The sequence below is a fragment of the Megalops cyprinoides genome, chromosome 17 (genome assembly GCF_013368585.1).
Source record: "Megalops cyprinoides isolate fMegCyp1 chromosome 17, fMegCyp1.pri, whole genome shotgun sequence".
In the NCBI taxonomy this organism is placed as follows: domain Eukaryota; kingdom Metazoa; phylum Chordata; class Actinopteri; order Elopiformes; family Megalopidae; genus Megalops; species Megalops cyprinoides.
In genome coordinates this window covers 30,648,897-30,670,514 of record NC_050599.1, presented here as the reverse complement: position 1 = coordinate 30,670,514, position 21,618 = coordinate 30,648,897, and the positions used below count along the sequence as shown (strand labels likewise).

Sequence of the window (21,618 nt, the reverse complement as noted above, 5' to 3'; positions counted from 1 at the left end):
TGAATACTTTCTGAATGCACTGTATGTATATATGTACAGAGAAGAAAGAAAATTAAACTAAATGCAGTTGTTAAACATTATAGATGGACAGTACTTACACAGAAATAACCACATTGTCCAACAGTGCAAATTTTCAAAAATAAAAAGTATATAAAAACTATCTGCACATTTTTTAGTAAACCAGACATGAGTGATACACCACACACTGGAGTAAGTCAGCGATATGAGCTACCTAATAAAGGTTTAGAGAGAAAGTAGGTTGATCAGGCCTCAAAGCTCTACAGACAAAAGATGTGCCTTTTACACCGGAAACACTTAATTCATTACTCAAACAATGCAATTGAAAAAAACATTTGTGATTCAGGCGATGATGTAATGAATAAAACAAGTTTATTAACACAACTCACACAAACACTGACGAAATGAAATAGACTAGAATATCTAAACAAAAAGATAACGAACAGAAAATGAATTAATGGCTGAATCATGAAAAATGTTATTGTCAGACAGGACAACACGAAAGGGTGAAACGTGATGATAATATTCAGCATGTGTGCTCTGGCAAAACATTAATCAGATGTGTGTCTAACCATACAAGTTACCTTATTTGACAAGCTTATCACAACTATTTGTAAATCAATCGGTGTTGTAATGGTAATTGTAACAGAAAAAAATGATCATTTTACGAATTGCAGATATGTCTAATCACATCTCATACAAGATCAAATCAGCTATGCCAGTATATAACAATAATACTCATCAAGCTATTGAGGAGGGACAATCTATCAGACTTGAGGGGATAGAAGCGCATTTGTGGTAGGCCTACTGGGAGGCCACAGTCCATTTTCCACTGGAGGCTTCTGGGTTTGTTCCCGCAGACAGAGAGACGTGCAGGAGAGATCTGTTACCCGACCATCGTTGGGGAACAAATGTGACATCCAGGTCCATCACTGGAGGTCCACTTCTTCTGGTAGCAGGGAGACAAGGGATATACAGCCACTTCAAACACTATAGTCCACGTGGGCACATGCTTCTGTCACTGATAGAAAACTAGTGCCTCTAATTGCTGTGTGATCTGATTGGACGAGAGGAGCCCATGTAGACATTATGTGACAAAGACCCAAGAATCTCCAGGGAATTGTGTATGACCCCATCGGGCTCATGTCTCAGGTGCCAAGTGTCTCAGAGGCATTACATGCCTGGCTGTGTCAGGATGTTTGTGTTTGTTTTAAATCAAGAGCAGTTGTCACAAAGCCCATCTATAAATGGCCTGAACTTCTTTTATGGCCTGACACGGGTGAGGGATCATGCAGGGCCTATTCCTCTTCTATGGCCAGGGCCATATACATTCAGAAAATGCCAGGAGTAAGCATTGTAAATAACTTCGTTTTTGGTTGTAGATATGTGTCCATTTTCCCTACAACACTTTATTACAGTAATGCATAAAATGTTATAAATGTTTTAAAAAGACTCAAAAATCATGGATAGCTATTCACTGTCTCACTTCTCCCTCTCGCATTTCTTGGATGAAACTTTCCCTCTATTATTTAATTAAGGCCAAACATTAATTAAACTTTAAAAATTAGGAGAAATTGTGTTATGTGTTTAACATTTAAAAATTGAATTTGGATAATATGCTGCTAACTGTTAGATTGTGGTAACTGTTATGGTACTGCTTTAAAATTTGGGGCACTTTGAAGTGACCTAACAAATATGACTAGAATTGAACCACTGCTGAATGACATTTGAGCTATTGCATTTCAAACAGCAAATTTCCAATAAATTGATAGCAAATCAACTGGCTTACAGCAGCCATAGCAACCATGTTTTGTTCATTGATCCATTATTTCCTCACAGATTCTGAGCTCCTACATGTGTCACTGAAGCAAACACTGTGGAAAACATTTCTGAGACCAGTCAACTAATCACATTTTATGTTGCGTCTTTACAATAAGAAAAGAAATACACTCATGGCAGGGCCATTGAGTATGGAGACTCATTTTCTGTTATTAATTGGAGGGCTGGTGTAAAACGGACAAACGAGCATTTACAAGAATGTATTATTCAGTTGCTGGGGCTGAGATGGTGAATTCTGTCGAAGTTTTTGAAGTTTATCTTGTGGTTCAGGGATTGACAGTTGTGTTTTTCCAGTGACCAAGATCCATTTTTATCCGTCTGAAACCACAACTGGCCACTACAGTTCCAACCAGCCAAGTTCTGAGGTTTTTTGAATGGTCTCACTGCATCAAAAACAGAGAGGAAACACACACACACTGGAGGTCTGCTTCTTCTGGCTTCCTTGTCAGGCATCATCAACATGGGGGTTGTCAAAGAGATCCAGTTGTCTTTGCATCCGTAATAGCTGTCTTCACTGTCAGTCCCCAACCTCATGTTGGGTTGCACTCATATGAAAGGGAAAGCACTACATATTACCCACAGGTAGGTGTTCTGGCATCTTTGCCAGGTGGAAATGTCATTGACATAGAGACAGAGACACTTCATGTTGGGGCATTTCGGTCTTTAAAGGTCCGTCGTTTATTGATGAGCAACCTGCTTCCAGAGGCGGTTGTGAGTTCATAACAGAGTGTGTTAGAAAGAGCTTGGCTGTCCAGAGCTGAAGATGAGTTCAGGATACATTGCCAGTGAGTTCGGGATATATCAGTAATTGATAAGTTTTTCTTTTCCAGAGCTTGCTGAAGTAAGAAAAATTAGGTGCATCTGTTTCAGGGGGAAAGAACGCCCCACTCCCAGAGCAAGGAGGAAGGGTCTAGCTGTGTGATGCAGACCTAGCTGTGTGATGCCATCAGGGAAGGGAGAACAAGGAAACGGGGGACTAAGGGGGCAATAATTGGACAGGGGGAAATAAGGAGTCGGACATTGTTTTTGCTACACTTACATGGAGCTGCTATAAATGCTGTAGTCCATTTACAAATGGCTTGAGGTCATTCAGAGCCCAACCTCTCCTTACCAGATTGCCAGGGCCATATACATTTTGAGGATACCGGGATTTAAGCATTATAATAAACTTAGTTTTGGTTGCAAATATGTGTCCATATCCCCTATGATTGAATATCACATTACATGTTGCAAGCAAGCCCAAAATCACCTAAGCAAATTGGTCTTACTAAAAATATTTACACCTTTATAATATAGGTAACAACTTTAATATAGGAAAAATTCCATCTGAGTGTTTTTTACCCTGCATGTGATTGACTCCTATATCAGTAATTATTATGCATGGAGTGTGCTGGATTAATAAATCTCTTATAAATGGACTACACCGCATTAATAAGCCTTTTCAGTTTCTCTGCACATATTTACAGCTGTATGGTTGGTGGATGTAAGATATGGACAGATCACACAGCAGTGTATTCTTTAAAAGTTCAGTTTATTGACAGCAGTGAAAAATGGGGACAGGGACAGCAGTGTAGCACAATGTGAAGTTGATATGGAAGCAGGCACTATAGTTTTTACATGTTTCACACTACAAGCAAATGAAAGGAAAAGTAATGAGTCCACAAGCAGAATCCTGTTCAGTTGATCCAGGACCTGGATCCTTCCACACTGTTAATTACCCTGACAGGGTAGGGGGATGCCCCATGTCCTACCTGGCTGCAGTGTAGGTGGGCTGCCTGCGGGCAGGGGCTCGGCGGCTCGGGTGGAATGGCACTCGGACTCTGTGAGCCTGTGCTGCAGCGCTGGCCCCGAGTCTGTGGCCTATGCTGGAACCAGGCAGTGCCGGGACTATTCTCCTCACACTTCCTGTTGGGCTGTGGGTTGGGCCCCCCCTAGACACCAGGATGGGTGGTTGCTGGCTCAGCACTTCACTCTGACAATGCCTCTGGCACTCCTCTTTTGTGACAAAGTTATTACGGTTGCCGTGGCAGCCACCGAACCAGAAATGCACACAGCTGCTAGTGGTGATGTCATAGTAAAAGCGGGAGGTCCAATCACTACATGAGCCAGCGTTGGAAGGCAGGAAACACTCTGGTCTGTGGGCTAAACACAAATGCACAATCAAATACCTGCAGTAATACAATACATCAATACATGGTGGGTACACAATAATCTGTTAGTATATTAATAACACCTAGTGAATATATCTGCAAGCAGTGATCAACAATGGTTTGCTGCTGACCCCTTTGAGTAATTACAGAGCAGGAGTATGTACTAAGGTGTATGTTCTCAGAGAACTAGCAGAGGTGGTTTACAAGCCTCTGAGAGTTATTTTTAAGCAATCCCTTAAAACTGGAGAAATACCAGATGACTGGAAACATGGCAGTGTAGTACCTATCTACAAGAAAGGAGACCGGACTGAACCAGGAAATTATAGGCCTGTCATCTTAACTTGTATAGCATGCAAAATACTGGAATCCATCATTAGGGATAATGTGGAATTATTCCTGGAACGAAATGGTGTTCTAAATGATAGCCAACACGGTTTTCGCAGAGGGAGGTCGTGCTTAACAAACCTCCTGGACTTCTTTGAGGAAGCTACAGCATGTCTGGACTCAAACCAAGCTTATGATATTATCTATTTGGACTTTCAAGAGGCATTTGACAAAGTTCCGCACGAGAGACTCATATTGAAAATGACATCTGCGGGAATTACAGGAGCTATCACCGAGTGGGTTCGAAGTTGGTTGTCTAATAGAAAGCAGACTGTAACTGTGGGAGGAATTGTATCAGAGCAGGGTCCTGTACGAAGTGGAGTCCCGCAGGGATCGGTGTTGGGGCCTTTGCTATTTCTTATATACATAAATGATCTTGATGCAGAAGTTAGTAGTAAAATAGTAAAATTTGCAGATGATACAAAACTAGGGGGTCTAGCCAACAGTATAGAATCAACTAAGGTAATACAGGAACACCTAAACAGCATCCAAAAGTGGGCAGATACCTGGCACATTCAATTTAGATAAATGTAAAGTCTTGCATGTGGGAAATAAGAACCTTAGACAAGACTACTTCATGGGTGGAAAAAAACTAGAATGTGCTCAATTTGAAAAAGACTTGGGAGTAATGATTGACCCAAGCTTAACAGGATCTAGGCAGTGTGCTGTAGCAGTAAAAAAGGCCAACAGGATGCTGGGATATATAGCCAAAAGTATTGAGTATAAGTCTAAAGAGGTTATATTGAAATTATACAATGCCTTAGTCAGACTGCACCTGGAATACTGTGTGCAGTTCTGGGCACCGCACTATAAAAAAGATACCGAAGCTCTAGAAAAGGTTCAAAGAAGGGCAACTAAATTAGTTCCTGGCATGAAATATAAAAGCTATGCGGAAAGACTCAAGTTACTTAACCTATTTAGACTAAGCGAGAGGAGGCTTAGGGGTGATTTAATTGAGGTATTTAAATTTATAAAAGGAATCAATAAGGTCAACTATAATAGACTCTTTAGGGTGAGTTCAGTCTGTAAAACAAGAGGACATAAATGGAAACTAGTTAAGAGTAAGTTCCGCACTGATATAAGGAAATATTATTTTACACAAAGAGTTATCAATACATGGAATAGGTTGCCAGGTCATGTAGTTGAGGCAGAGACCCTTGCTGTGTTCAAGTCTATACTTGATGCAGTTTTGGATACTCTTTAATTAAGAAATGGCGAGCTTAGTTGGGCCGAATGGCCTGTTCTCGTCATCATATGTTCTTATGTTCTTATGTATGTAACACCAGACTCATAAATATGTCCCATGAGTATGCATGAATGTATGTGCAACAGTGGACTGTTGAATATGCACTATGAGTATACATAAATGTATTATAGTGCAACGATAGCCCTGCAGTATCAACCCACTGACTGTAATGGAGAAACTATCAGTGGGAAGTTCTACAGTCAACAATATATCTGAATGGAAGCTGCAGGACTTGAAGTAGCCAGTGTGACTGTAGAACTTCCTATTGATCCATTTCCCATTGACTGTAATGGAGAAACTGCTAGTGTTCTCTACTAAACAGATTAGTATTTTCCACCTGATTTTATTCATAAATACAATACAGGACATGTGTAATTTGTCTTGACATTTAGTCTTGAGTCCCAAATGAAGTTGGGCTGAAATCTCTCTTCACTGATAATTTTGCTAATAAACTACATCCAATAACCTGTGCATTTTGTTATGACTGTAATGAAAATTTAGCTGTAACAAATTAGTGCATATTATTAATGTTGCTCTCAATCTACCCACGTGCTTCTTACTTAGCATGGTCACGTTACACTTCAATAAACAATCTTGGATTTAGCGGTTAGTTAGCCAGTTAGAGGAGTGGATTAGGAGTAGGACAGCTACACAATTTGGAATTTAATTTAAGAGGACTGGCTAAGGTGACTCCTTAAGCCTTTGTGTTTTGCCACAGTCCACCACTGAACTTAATATTAAAGTGCAAAGACAAAGGAAAAAGAAGAACTTCCTGACAGCAGAACTGAATTTAACAAAGTGGCAGAGCTGGCTGCTGGTGTTTTATTATAATATTACAGTACCCACCCTATTGTGTAACCATGTTGATGGCGTTTCTATCATGCGACTGGCGTGAAACCAGAAGAATACAAACATCTGGACGGGAAAAAGAAGGGTCATTTACATGAAGACGGCAACGAAAATGTCTAACTGGAGAGATGACGAGATTCAGGAACTTCTGTCAGTAAGGGCCGACACCAAAATCGTCAGACAAATTCGGTTGAAACTCGGTTGTTTATGACCAAATTACACACCGGCTATGAGACTGCGGTGCTGTAAATAAAACACTGCGATTTCCGCAGCATACTTTTTGCGTCATGTCCTGCCTCCTGCACGGTCTACCCAGGTACCACCCCTCGCCTAAACCAAACGGAGTATTTCCAGTAGGTGAGAACGCGTCTGACACGGACGATCTCCCGTTGTGTGCTACATGTGTGGAAGGGCAACTCCAGACAATGTCTGGACCTGATTCTCTGGACATTGTCCGGAGTTCATATGAGAAAACGTCTTAACTGAAACCTAACTCCTGTGTCCTGACCAACACACCACAACAACAGCAGCATTCTCCTGAACTAGTGTATGGGTGAAACTGCCCCTTCAGTTTTAGTTTTAAAGGGGAGCACAACAGATTATACAAGGACTATAGCACCTTTTGACTTCATATTTATTTTGAGGAAACTTCCCATAACCATCTACACCTCAACAAACCTTGAGTTTGAAGAATCAATTAAGACTTCAATTTCAGGAGCAAGAAACCTTTACTTTGTGACAAATGACACGTAGTAAAACTTTAAAAACCACCATTCCATTTGGTCAAAGAAGTTTATTTCAACCAAACTTTTCTTTCACTGCTTGGATGGCAGGAATGCCATCTGCAAAGTTACAGGCTGGTAGAACATATCCCATATCTGTACAGCACTGTGGGTTAGGCCCTTTATCTCACACCCATACAGCACTGGGAGTTGGCCCTTTTCCCCAGACCTATACAGCGCTGAGAGTTAGGCCCAAAAAAGTACTTATAAGTACAGCAAGTTCCAATGCAAAGCACAGAAAAGCTGAATCTTTTTCAACAGCCCAGAAAACAATGTTTATACTGAGGGAACATGGATAGTGTTCTACAAGGCTACCAAAAATTTTCTTTTCTTTTTGATGAATATACATGATATATAGACATTTATAGACTATTCATAATCATGTTTTTATATTTTAAAATTCAAACAATAACAAAGTGGTGCAGACACACCTTGGTTCATAGGTTAAAGGGTAATTTTGGGGCACTTAAAGTAAAAAAGTAAAAAAAAAAAAATCACCATCTGCTTAAGCTCATTTACCAAGCTTGTTTACAGACCAAAGCGCCTCAGGGTGAAAGTACTAATTGCTTATTTGGGATCAAGTTTCTTCCTCGTATCATTATATCTACGTGGTTTGGTTTCATCTCAAGGAAGCAGACTAATTCCTACCACTTCACTGACATTTTCCTTTAATTTCAACATTTTTTCTGCTTTTTATCTACCATTTAGATGTACTTTTTTAAACTTTTACCACAATATTGTGATTCAAAAATCGATTTTTTCCCAAAACTGTCAGCTATGATATGTAGCTGTGCCAATATATGACCCAGTGGAATCTTTCACAGACACGCACTCAGAGACATCAGCCACATCCCAATCCACAAGTGAACGAGGGGAGTGAGCGAGAAAGTCCATACTTCTGGTGTTCAGGAAGGGTGTTATTTGGGGGCAAATTGAGACACGCTCTGCTGTCTTTCAGTCTAGTTTATAATTGACCACAGTGGACTACCTACCTTGTAGCAAAGGGCAGTCACTTGTAAATCCTGCTTTATTGCAAAAATAAGGGGATTGGTATAAAAAGATTTGATTGTCTAACTACTGAAAATTGTTGATCGACAGCCAGACACACATCATGTTGACTCAGATTAGCTTGAATTAGCTATTTCTTTAAATCCAGGGGCTTTACTTTTTTTCTTGAGTCTCTCTGGATAATAGTGTCTGGCAAATGAATAAATCAAAATGCAAAGTTGTTTGTCACAGCTTTTCTTCACTTTAATTAAAGCATACTACAATCATTAAGTTCAACGTACAACGGTGTGGGAAATTTTAATTCGTGCAATAAAATTTCAATACTATCAATGATAAAATTTAACTGTTTTTAGGCAGCCATCCTGTGGTGCTTTCCACCACCAAGGCCAGAGTTATCAAAACGATCATTTTAATGTCATTAGGTTCTGACGCTCTAGTTATGTATTTGTCAGTTGCGTGTTTCTCAACTGAGAGCATGTAAACCAACCAACTGAAAGCTGTTGGGAATCGAATCTGCTGGAGCAGTAGGAGAACCGTAAATGATAACTCTTTCTCTTCCAATGTAACAGCAGTGAGTAGGACATGCAAATTCTTGCCATAAAATATTAGAAGAATCTGCTCCTTCCTCACCACCCATGCCACACAGCGTCTAGTTCAAGTTCTGGTACTCTAAGGCCTGGACTACTTGTGTTCCCTTCTCTCTGACTTCCCTGTCTGTGTCACTAAACCCCTGCAGGTAATACAGAATGTTGCTCCACACCTTGTTTTCAGTCTCCCCATGCATGCTTATGTCACACCCCTCCTCATCTCACTTCACTGGTTACCTATTACAGCTTGCATCATATTTAAAACCATAGTGCTAGCCTGCAGGGCAGAGAATGGAACAGCTCCACTGTACTTCCAGTCAACCTTCAAACCATACACCCCGGCCACATCCCTCTGTTCTGCAACCTCAAGGTGACTGAATACTCCCTCCCTCAATGGTCGTGTCTCCCAACCACAATGCCAGTCTGTACTGCCCCAAAGTTTTCAGCCAGGACTGGCACCGCTGCTTATATTAATCCAGTAAATGCACTTATATTCTCTCACATTATACATGGTCTTCTAAATGACCACTGCATCTGCTAAATGACTGTAATGTGATGTAATGTAATGCAAGTGTAAATGTGGTCATGATATTGGTAATGTTCTAGCATACCAAGTACCCTACTGCACTTTACTGTTAAGTGCCTCTCTCACCATTGGTAGGAGGACTGGGACAGCTTTCCCCATTGGTGCCGGCTGCTGGGGTCACCCCATCATTGCAGCACCCATAGGTAGCAGTCACACATGCCCCTCTAGTGTCTGGCCTTGTTGGAGAAAGGTCCTGTGGAAGAAAAGAGGGATGTAAATCAGAAGAGCATGAAGAAAACAGCCAGGTGTCAGACAGAGAAAAGGAGGGGCACAAAGAAAGACAGAAAGGGGAGATGGCTAGGCCTCACCACTGAAGTGTGGTCACTTGATTCCAAACATCCTGCCCTGTTTGGACCCTGAGCTGCAGTTACGCCATCCAGGCAACATCCGTACCTGCGAGGACAGATGGGCAGGCATAACCCAAGTGCTGCAGATCTTTATCAAAATAAATGGCTGATCAAACATGAGAGGAGGAAAAACTTTAAGACAAAAACTCAAGGCCAAGTTACACGAAGGAGATAAGGAAACATTGGGTTGCATTGCTTTGGAATAGCACTTGTTCATCTTGTGTGAGATAGTGTGGCCCAAAAAGAGACTTACATACTCCTATTCCTTTTTAACGCTTCAGAAGATTCAAATAGATAGCAAAAGTTTTGGCATTCATGTTACTAGAACACATACAAGCACAGTATGATCATCTAGTTTTATGTAGTCCGCACAGGTAAAGGAAGTAAAGGTGCAGGTACCTGCTGCGTGCACAGGCCTGCAGAGGCTGGGGGCAGTCCTGGCCATGGGGGCCACTGGCAGGGGTGTGTCTGTCAGGGCAGCAGCCATAGTGGGACCGCGTGCAGTGTGGTCCATCCATAGGGCCATGGGGTCTCTCTGGGATCTCTGGCCTGGGGACTGAGAGCAGCATAGTCTTACACAGGCACAAAGACAGATTTACACATAGACACAGAGACCAATTTATTTAGGCACATACAGGCACAGAGATAGATTTACACAGACACAGAAATAGATTTACACAGATACAGACCAGGGTTTCCACTAGGATTTTTTCTTTCTGGTTCAGTGTCCGAAAAGAATTTATTTTACTGGACAAATTTGAAACTTACTGGTCACATTTCAATAAAAGTCTATGTTACAAACGCAAATATAATGTACACCTAGGCTGATGAAAGAATGACAACAACCTCAAATCAGTTTGAGACTATTTAATGAACAGTAACGATTAAGCAAAACAAACAGTACCAATTGACCAAAACCTCAACATTAGCCACTAAAATGTAGGCTATTACGAGACATCTGTGACCTGTAACATCTGTAGCCTGTTTAAAAAAAGGCTAGGCCCACACGGCATCAAATGTAGCCTATAGGCTACCAGTTAGCATTTCATTTTCTCCTTTTTTTCATTGCGGCAAAGTCCTCTGCTGCTGACTTGAAATAAAACGTGTCCAATGTGTCTTTGCAGCTTGCAATGTGCATAAGTTGTATCACTCTCTTCTCCAGATGACTTTGCAGTGCCGTCTTAATTTGATTCTACAGAAAGAAGCCCTCTCTAGTAGCAAGTATTGCGCAATAAAAGAGCGCACCCTTTTGGGGAAAAAAGTACTGTAGGCTGTTAATAGGCTGTTTTGCTGTTTACGGACAGCCTTCGTTATAGCTATGTTTTGTTTGAGCATTATTACCAGACATTTTGACCAGCAGGTTTTTATAAAATTTACCAGGCAAAAACCGGTAATTACCTGCTAACGGAAACCCTGATACAGATACAGATTTACACAGAGACAGTTTTGCACAAACACACACTGGCACAGAGACAAATTTACACAGGCACAGAGACAGATTGACACAGACACACAAAGCACTGCAACAGATTTACACAGATACACAGGCACAAAGACAGATTTATACAGATACAGAGACAAAGTTACACAGATACACAACCTGCAGAGTACTCCCCAGGCACATAGGGCAGGAACCTGTGCCAGATGCGGTTATGGCCTCTGGGGTCCTGTACGCTAGGCACCACTGGAAACACAGTAACGAGAAACACACACACAGACATGCACACACACAGGCACACACACATACGTGCACCAACGCACAGACACACACGCATACACACGCACGTATGCATGCACACACAAACATACGCACATGCACATACACGCACGAATACAGTTGCACACGCACACACACATACGTGCACAGACACACACACACACACACACACACACAGGCAGACACATAGGTCAGTCACAGTGAAATACGCAGGAAAAGCAGACTGCCAGAGGGCAAACATAAGACACTCACTCTGTGGGCTGTGACAGGGCTGCGTGTTGCAAGTCTCTACTGTGGGTGGTTTGGGGGTGGCATTGCAGTGCTCCACTCCATACAGGCTGAGCTCCGTATCAGAACAGATCACCTGGCGCTCACGCACCCCCGAACCACAGCTCCTTGAGCACTGGGGACAGCAGGAGAGGACACCAAAAGGAGGGGTTCACACTTCACTGGTGCATATTGCAGATTTATAGGTATGGTTGTGTGTGAAAGTTATGAGGGTGCATGAGGGCATTGTGGAAGTGTGTGAAGACGTGGTGAGTATATGTGTGGATTAGGGCATTGTGGGTGTGCATGAGGGTGTTGTGGGTGTGTGGGTGTGGGTATGGGTGTGTTTGTGAAGGCGTGTGTGAGGGTGTGGGTGTATGTATGAGTGTTGGTGTGGGTGTGTGTGAGGATGCTGTGGATATGGTATGGGTGTCAGTGAGGGCACGTGTGAGGGTGTGGGTGTATGTGAGGGAGTGTGTGAGGGTGTAGGTGTGTGTGCTGTAGGTGAGGCTGCAGTGGCTATTGTGGGCCTCTCGCTTTCTTGCTCACTAGGTTCCAGTGTCCCACATGCCAGGCAATGAAGTGGTGGCAGGCAGGCTTCTGGCAAGGCTGGACATCGTGCGGCCGGTGAAGGGAGCTGCAGTCTTGGTCCTGGAGCCGCTCACCTCGGCCCCCCACACACACCACCTCACGCGTCTGCTGCCCCTCCCCACAGGTCACTGAACACTGCCAACATGGAAAAACAGCTCACTACAACCTGAGTACAAGATTCTTCATTTTAAATTCCTTTCCTAACATTCCATACCCCCCCCCCTTCCAGTCTGCCTGCAGTACCTACCACACTCCAACTAGAGATGCTGTACTCTGCGCAGGGCAGCATGTTGCAGGCCTGCAGGCTGACAGGTTGTGGGCCGGCAGCAGTGCAGAAGGAGTCCTCGACTACACGGGGGTGCATCACTTCCTGGGACACACACCACACACTCCGGCTCTGTGTGCCCACTCCACATGTGGCTGAGCAGGAGCTCCATGTACCCAAACTCCAACTGAGGCACAGAGAGCAAGGTAACTCAACACTTGGTCTCACCTATAGAGACTGATACCTGCACTGTGGCTAACAAGTCCAGCAGGCATGAGTTTCTGAGTCACAGAAACAAACGCACACTCACACATACACACATGTACATGCACAGATAAACACACATACTCAGACAGACAGGTGCACACAGCATACCTCTACGGCAGTGGTTCTCAACCCTGCTCTTGGAGGCACACTATCCTGCATATCTTCTATTTATACATGCTGCTTGATTAAATCAGGTGTGCTCAGCTAATCAAAAGTGCCACTGATGACTTCAGTCAGGCAGGTAGATCAAGGATAGATAGAACATATGCAGGACAGTGTGCCTCCAGGAGCAGGATTTAGAACCACTGTTCTACAGGACACAAACACACACACACACAAGATTTAAGGAGAACATTGAACACTCACAGTAGCAGTATATACTATGAATTAAGGGACTAATTATTTAGGCTTATTAATGATACACACAGTGCATTCAGAAAGTATTCAGACCCCTTCACATTTTTCACACCTTCTTATGTTGCAGCCTTATGCTGAAATTGTTCAAATTCATTTTTTCCTCAGCAATCTACACTCAATACCCAATAATGACTAAGCAAAAATAGGATTTTAGAATTTTTTGCAAATTTATTAAAAATAAAAAAATGAAATATCACAGTCACAGTATTCAGACCCTTAACTCAGTACTTAGTTGAAGCACCTTTGGCAGTGATTAAAGCTTCGAGTCTTCTTGGATATGATGCGAGAAGCTTTACACACTGGATTTGGGGATTTTCTCCCATTCTTCTCTGCAGATCCTCTCAACCTCTCTCAGGTTGGATGGGGACCCTCGGTGGACAGCCATTTTCAGGTCTCTCCAGAGATGATCAATTGGGTTCAAGTCCGGGCTCTGGCTGGGCCACTCAAGGACATTCACAGAGTTGTCCCTAAGCCACTCCTGCATTGTCTTAGCTGTGCGCTTAGGGTCGTTGGGATGGTACTGTGCAGGTGATGAGCGGTGCCTGGTTTCCTCCAGACATGACGCTTAGAATTGAGGCCAAGAGACCAGAGAATCTTGTTTCTCACAGTCTGAGAGTCCTTTAGGTGCTTTTTTGCAAAGTCCAAGCGGGCTTTCATGTGCCTTTACTGAGGAGAGGCTTCTGTCTGGCCACTCTGCCATAAGACCCAGAACGGACAAACTGGAGTGTTGCAGTGATGGTTGTCCTTCTGGAAGTTTCTCCCATCTCCACACAGGATCTCTGGAGCTCAGCCAGAGCGACCATCAGGTTCTTGGTCACCTCTCTTACCAAGGCCCTTCTCCCCCGATTGCTCAGTTTGGCCAGGCAGACAGCTTTAGTCCTAGTTGTTCCAAACTTCTTCCATTTAAGAATTTTGGAGGCCACTGTGCTCTTGGGAACTGTCAATGCAGCAGAAATATTTTTGTAGCCCTCCTCAAATCTGTGCCTTGACACAATCCTGCCTCTGAGCTTTGCAGGCAGTTCCTTCAACCTCATGGCTTGGTTTTTGCTCTGATATGCATTGTCAGCTGAGAGACCTTAGAAAGACAGGTGTGTGCCTTTCCAAATCACGTCCCATCAATGGAATTTACCACAGGTGGACTCCAATCAAGGTGTAGCAACATCTCGAAGATGATCAAGAGAAATGGGATGCACCTAAGATAAATTTCAAGTGTCATAGCAAAGGGTCTGAATACTTATGTCAATGTGCTATTTCAGTTTCTTATTTTTAATAAATCTACCTACATACCAAAATGTGAAAAAGTGAATGGGTCTGAATATTTTCTGAATGCACTGTATACTTTACAACCCTATGAGCTTGGTATGCTATGATAATGTCCCTCCTGTCACACAAGCTGCTAACTCTTAGGTTCAGTGTTTGGTGCTGTAAGACCACATGCTGCTGATAGTGCTAAGCACTCTCTTTAACAGCAGTGAAACCTACCAGCCTAAGCCTCTGTGGTCGCTGAACATTAGGCTTGTCTCCTTGGGACAGCCTCTGCAGTTGCAGAGATGCAGGGCGAGGAGAACACATTCTCCTGACACATCCTGCACCTGGAGGAGGATGTCTTTTGGGGGACAGCTGCATCTTCAGTATGTCATCTGATCACCTTGTAAGTGACAGAACAAGCTGCCAGACACCAAGGAACGCTGGCCACCCTACCCACCTCTACCGTTAGTGGACACTGTAGTCATCCCCACTGAGGTGTTTTCACTCACCTGTACAGCTGTTGACATGGATGCACATTACAGGTGCGGTTGCTGTGAGGGCGGGGTAGGGAGGCACACATGTGACCTGGGAACACTTCATTGCCAATAGCACAGAACACATGACGCGACTGGTATCCTGGAGGGAAGAGCCAGCCGTCAGACTCAGGGTTTACGTTACATATTCTAAGATATGAGCTCATACATAATCAAGACTAATAACAATCATTTATTTATTTATTTATTAGTTATTTCTGTGGGAAAGGGTCAGGCCATTTATTCTGTGGGAAAGAGGTGAGCCCAGTTACTCTGTGGAAAAGGGTGAGCCCATTTATTCAGTGGGAAAAGGGTGAGCACCTCATAAGTGACAAAACAAGCTGCCAGACACTATGTGAAAAACAGTACAGACTCTATGTGCCAAACAGGACAGACTGTCTAATACTGGACTGACATTTTAGAGACTTGTTTGTCCAGTGCCAGCACACAATGGGCACAGCACAAATGGAGACTTTGTAAGAAGGCTCTTACTTACTATCAATGAAAGCACATCATAGCAGCCAAAGTACTAGTAAAGAAGTATTTTGTTATGACTTTCTAATTGAGTACTTGGAATCTTGGTGTATTTATAACAGTAATAATCTAGGGAAATGTTTATGAATATGCAATGTTTAGATAAAAGGGAATTTGTGTAAAGTAATACAGTCATTTGTGTAAAACAGTGTTTAAGAAACCTTATATGCACCATATGTTTCTATGTATAGGGTGGTCTCATTTAAATCTCCATATGTTTGTATGTACAGCATGGTCTGGTTTAAACTTTGACGTTTCTATGTACATGGTGGTCTCATTTAATGCTCCATATTTTTCTGTGTACAATGGTAGTGGGTTTGTCATTCATTGGTGTAGTATGTTGCCCTAATACCATTACCACGGTTATTGTGATGGTCACCAGGGTCAACATCTGAACATCCATCTGCAGGACGACTGCAGCAATGCATCACATCTGCGTGGCTCTATTACTCCTAGCTCCCCCAAGTGGTTGGATAAAGGAACTGATTTTCCAAGTACACCTGTTTTTTTTTTAAACCTGGCTGATTTTGAAACTATTGTTCAAATGTTTTCTGTGCTTTTTTGTCAATTGAGAAAAATACATATAATAAAAAGAATGCAAATGCATTTGCTTGTCTGTTAATTAAATCAGCGGCATCGTGTCTCTATGGTTTACCTACTTTGCAGTACTGTGTACCCAAAGAGGTTGGACCTCCTAGAAAGCTGAACAGATGGTGGTATTATTTTGGTCATCCTGCCCCAGCTGTATGAGAGGGCTGCCAGGTGGAGTTACACACTGTGGCATTATTCCTCACCTCAGATGGGGACACAAGCACTGACAGCTGTATATGGCAGTCTCCACAGTGCTTCAGCTGATTAGACTGTCCTTTATTTTGTTGACTCTTTTTTTTTTTTGCTTGTGTTGCACTCTGCTTCACTTAAGTCGCTTTGGATAAAAGTGTCTACCAAATGAATAACTGTAAATGTAAATGTAACTCTTTATTGTAATTTTAAAACATATTTCTACACACATAGTTATAAATGTACATACTCTAGCACTTCCTGAGAGGGGGGTAAGTTCACATTTGACATGAGTTATTCAAGGTCTTAGAACAACCTCAGTTCATCTGTGGGCCTTTCTAAAATAAGTACATTGCATCCCAAAAGTAATGAAGCCACACAGACATGAAATGAACACTATGTTCCAACCAGCCTTTCAATGTTGACTTCTTGGACACTGTCCTACACTAATCACAGTAAAATAAGGAAGAAAATAAATATATAGTAAAAAAAAATGAAGCCCAGCAATTTTAGCCAGTGGAACCAGCCTCTATGGGGTCCTGATTGCCACAAAATCAACACATGTTCATCCTGGAAAACGTTAGGTGTGCTAAATTTCATCATTCTGTTGTGCTGTTACTGTCATCACAGTGGACATTCACTGTGAGCTCGTATTTTTCTATGTGCAGCTGGGTTATTGCTGTGATTATGCCTTGATCCTCACCATGAAGGGATTAAGGTGCTTACCTGAACCACACTCCCTGCTGCATGCCGACCACGAGCCAAAGCTCCACGTATAGCCCCTCTGGGCAGGGTCTTCGGGCAGGTAGTGCTCTTGGGTGTGGCTCTGGGGTAGGTAGTACTCAAACTCCACACCCAGGTTCTGCTCTTGGGTCACTAGCTGATGATGAGAGGGAGAATGGGCACACTTGTGCATCACACTCAAGCACAAATGCACCAGTCAATCAGCTATTCAAGGTAAGGAGCAAAAGCAAATGACATAAGAGTGTTCATGAACGTCTGTGAATGTGCATGTGTGTCCAAATGCTTGTGAGTGTCTGTGAGCATTTGTGCAGGTGTTCAAGTATATGCCATTAATATTTATCATTATTCCAAAGTAGCAACAAAAGCACGATGTAACAGAAACAGTATATTTTTTTCCAATTAAAAATGTTTTTGTTTCTGTTTAATCAGGGATATGAATAAACATAAAGAGTATGGTTATTTTAAGCATTTGCCTGAGCTTTAAATTAAATCAGTCTTACCTCTACAACAAGCACCTCAGTTGTGGGGCCTCGGGCTATGATGGTTTCGGGGACCATGTCCCCTTCTAAGCCTCGCTGGTAGTACAGCATGGTGCCAGGGCCAGGAATGCCACGGGCATAGTCCACGACCCCATGCCCATTCAGATAGTACTCTCCATGTTGATTCCTAATTGCTGAGACAGAAGCAGGCACAACTGTCACCTGAAATGTAGCTGATAATCACCAGTATATTGTCTCATTTGCCTCCCCATAGAGGAAAACCTACTGGCTGTCACACTATTAACCAAATGAAGACATATTGGAAAAGACCAAACAAATATTCAACAGAATATTCACAATTTCCAAATTCAACTTCAGAACTTTTATCATTGTTTGCTGAGCCAGCTGTAAGGAATCTGCTCTCCTCAAGTTGCTCACCAAGGTAGTTGCGTGTGGCAACCGTCTCTCGGATGTGGAGCATGGTTGCTCCAGCAGGGATAAGGAACATCTGATGGTATCCTGGAAGGTAAAGGAAGGACACAGTTAGCTTAGTTGATGTGTATCAGGCATGGGGAATTCCGGAGGTAGTAACTCTTTGGAATGGTGTACCGTGTGGTGGGTTACGCATGGTAAAGGTGTTCTTGACAAGGTAACAGGACTGTCCATCCCCCCCACACTGCAGGCAGGGGTCCTCTTGCAGGGGTGACTCAAGTATATTGTCACAGCCGATCCGCTACAAGGGGACAACAAGCAAAGGACAGGAGATCCAATGAAATTCTAACACAGCTGACAGGATTATGACACACCTGGCAGGTCAGGCTAACAGCAAGGTTGTGCTCCTAATCAGAATCAATGACAAGTCTTGATGTGCAATCCAACAGAAAACCTTTTATATCACTACTTTGTATAATATAGTATAGCGTATTTGTGTGATTTCTCACTGTTAGGGTGATGTAGTGGAGTGTATTGGTGTGATTTCTGTATGTTAGCATGATGTAGAAGAGTGAATAATGGTGACTTCTCCATTAGTGTGATGTACTGGAGTATATTGGTGTGGTTTTTCTCTGTTATGGTGAAGTAGTGGAGTGTGCAGGTAACACACACACAGCTGTTCTGCTGACCTTGCATGCCCCATCCACACAGATATCCTTTTGTCCTGGGTAACAGGGTGTGCCATCCACCACAGCTTGACGATGGCGGTAGAAGAAGTTCTCTCCCCTGGGGACACAGTTCAGCTCACATGGGTTCTCTGCTTCAAGAGAGAAACACAGCCACTCTCTCAGCATTACAGCGATGCAGAGGCCTCATTCTCACCAGAATATATTAAACATGACTGACACTGAGGCATCATGCTATTAAATTTAAGATTGCTATAACTGAGCTGCTGATGTGAAAGTTCATGCAGAAGAATGTATTCCACTGCTGTTTCAGTATTCCACTGCTGTACACAGACTGTGTGCCTGCACAGATGTTGCATGCCTTAATGTTACAAAAATCAAAACACATGCATTTAATAATATTTACTATTAGAGGATATCCACATTTCAGATTCATTCATGTTAATCAGGCAAGTTAAAAATCCATATAAATTATTCTATATACAAAGAATAAATTCATTTCAAAATTTAGAAAAAATCTGACTAAGCAACCTCCAAAGTGAAAAATAAATCCTTGCATGAGACTTTAATACAGACGATACTCCACCAAAACAGCATTGAGTTAGGCCTTTTTTAGGGCATCCTCCTAACAGTAATGCACAATGGCCCTCAGGTTCTACCTTCTTTACTAAAACCAGGCAGAATCTGAATGCTCTACCCACTTTACTAAACAGGCCATGCCCTCAAGTTGTACCCGCTTTACTAAAGCAGGCTTTACCTCCATAGTAGGGCAGCCAGCTGTAGCGTTTCCCTTGGAAGTCCAATCCATCAAAGCGTGCACACTGCTCTTCTCGGAAATCCTTGGATCCCATTGGACAGTCCTGAAAAGATAGACACAGACTTCAGTGTCTGGAAGCATCAGGCCCAGTCTGATATAACTCTTCAGAAAGCCAATTTTGCACCAACACTTAAGGACAAACTGGGCATACCTGAGATAAAACAACAGCCACAACAGTTGCAGAAAGAGGTGATTGTGTACTCTTACACTAAATTGGCACAGACTGCTCCATGAAAGGTGCAATGATCTATAACTCGCTACCCGAGGATATTACAGTCAAGAAGTGACAAATCTGAAAACTGTGGCCCAGACCAGACATCATAGAGAATTTCTCTGCTTTAAATTGTGCTACAATATGCACAATAAATGTGCATCTATATACACATGAAAACATGTGATAGCAAAGATACATTATGCAATTTCTGTGTATGCTTTTGTTTTGACTATTTTGTTTTTCTTTTTGCAATATCATTTACATTTTTCAATAAACTGGACTGTCAGCTAACAATGGCACAGTGCCTGTCATAGTTTTTACACTATGGTTGTATATGTCTAATAGGTATTGTGTGTGTCAATACCTGGATGTTGCAAGAGCGGTAGGATATCTCAGGCCCTATGCAGTTGCTTCCTCCATCTGTCCTGCAAAACCCAGGGGTCAGAGGTCAAGAAAAAAACTCATTGCAGATAAAGCAACCACAAAATTTTCAGTGCATAAGGTGGATTTCAGTCAAATTTATATTACCTTAATGACTGAACGCTGATCATATATTAACAGAAAATCTTGGTTTATAATATAATAAATTAAATTATATACATAGAGAGGCAAGAGTATACCAAACACAGCCTATCTATTTTTAAGTCCCCTTTGAAATAAATTTGTTTAAACTTATTGTCTCATTCTCGAGGATTTTATTACCATTTGTCCCTTTTAATACACTAAAACAGTCTTTCTATTTTAGATCAAAGTTCTGACTGGACCCAGAATTAACATGCACAGTATGAATTCCCACACTGTACACATACACTTACACATCACCAACAAGGCCAGTGTGAATATGAGCACTTACCTCTGCGTGACACATCTGCGCATCCTCTTAGTCACCCCACCCCCACAGCTGCGACTGCACTCCCCAAATGGTCCCCAGTCCTCCCAATAGTCAACAGGAGGCAGCTGGAACACACAGCAGCAGCACACTCTCAACATACTTGCCAGAACACAATAATCAATAAACTATACAATAATAAATCAACAGAAACACACTTTCAACACACTGGCCAGATCACATCATCATCATGCAGATGAGTTATGTGTTTAGAGACTGGAAGCAAGTTATTGAGACACAACCCTCATTGTTAAGATCTGTTGTCTACTGTCTGTGTTCTTAAGGGTGCTTTGTCCTGTAGTGTGAGGTACTACTAAACTGGCTGTGCTGTGGGGTAATGCATTTTAAACTGGGCTCTGCTGTAACGGACTACATTTTAAACTGGGCTGTGCTGTGGGGTACTGCATTGTAAACTGGGCTATGAGGTACTGCATTTTAAACTGGACTGTGCTGTGGTGTAGTGCATTTTAAACAAGGGTGTGTTGTGATGCACTGCAGTTTAAACTGGGCTGTACTGTGACGTACTACAGTTTAAACTTGACTGTGCTGTGGAGTACTGCATTTTAAACTGGGTTGCACTGCGGAAAACTATATTTTAAACTGGGCTCTGTTGTGCTGTGCAGCGCTAAATAGCGTGTACTGATGTCTTGTGGTAGCATGTTCTACTCACAAAGAATGCTGGAGCAGCCAACATCTGCAGCATGGCCAAAAACAGCAGTGTCTTCATATTGTCTGGAAAAAAGTATGTTGTGAAAGAAAGAAACTTCTCTAAAGAGAATATAGAAAACCTTCACATATGGTTAATATCTCTGTTAGTGCTTAGCTGGAAAGAGCAAACATATCCGTGCATGGAAGCGCAGCAATCATTAAGTGTGGCAGTGACACCAAGAAAAATAGTGCTTTTCAGCGCCTTTTGTATTATGTCAATGTCTGAACAGTCAC

The 21,618-nt window shown here is 42.4% G+C and overlaps 1 protein-coding gene and 1 long non-coding RNA gene across 2 annotated transcripts; both read right to left on the bottom strand.

Annotated features, from left to right (window-relative positions):
* Window positions 1-3,723: 3,723 nt before the first annotated feature.
* On the bottom strand, window positions 3,724-9,838 carry LOC118792607. The gene is made up of 3 exons (XR_005005609.1): window positions 9,758-9,838; window positions 9,516-9,642; window positions 3,724-3,999 (listed from the first exon to the last, which is right to left on the bottom strand). It is a non-coding gene; the product is annotated as an uncharacterized LOC118792607 (long non-coding RNA).
* Window positions 9,614-21,404, bottom strand: LOC118791870 (papilin-like). The gene is made up of 17 exons (XM_036549347.1): window positions 21,347-21,404; window positions 20,641-20,744; window positions 20,152-20,212; window positions 19,514-19,616; window positions 18,760-18,890; window positions 18,248-18,371; window positions 18,077-18,157; window positions 17,660-17,832; window positions 17,142-17,295; window positions 15,078-15,204; window positions 12,619-12,823; window positions 12,330-12,506; window positions 11,766-11,916; window positions 11,397-11,480; window positions 10,196-10,352; window positions 9,775-9,842; window positions 9,614-9,642 (listed from the first exon to the last, which is right to left on the bottom strand). Exons 1-17 carry the CDS (start codon window positions 21,401-21,403, stop codon window positions 9,614-9,616), a joined length of 1,986 nt encoding a protein of 661 aa, XP_036405240.1. The 5' UTR covers window position 21,404.
* Between the last annotated feature and the right edge of the window lie 214 nt (window positions 21,405-21,618).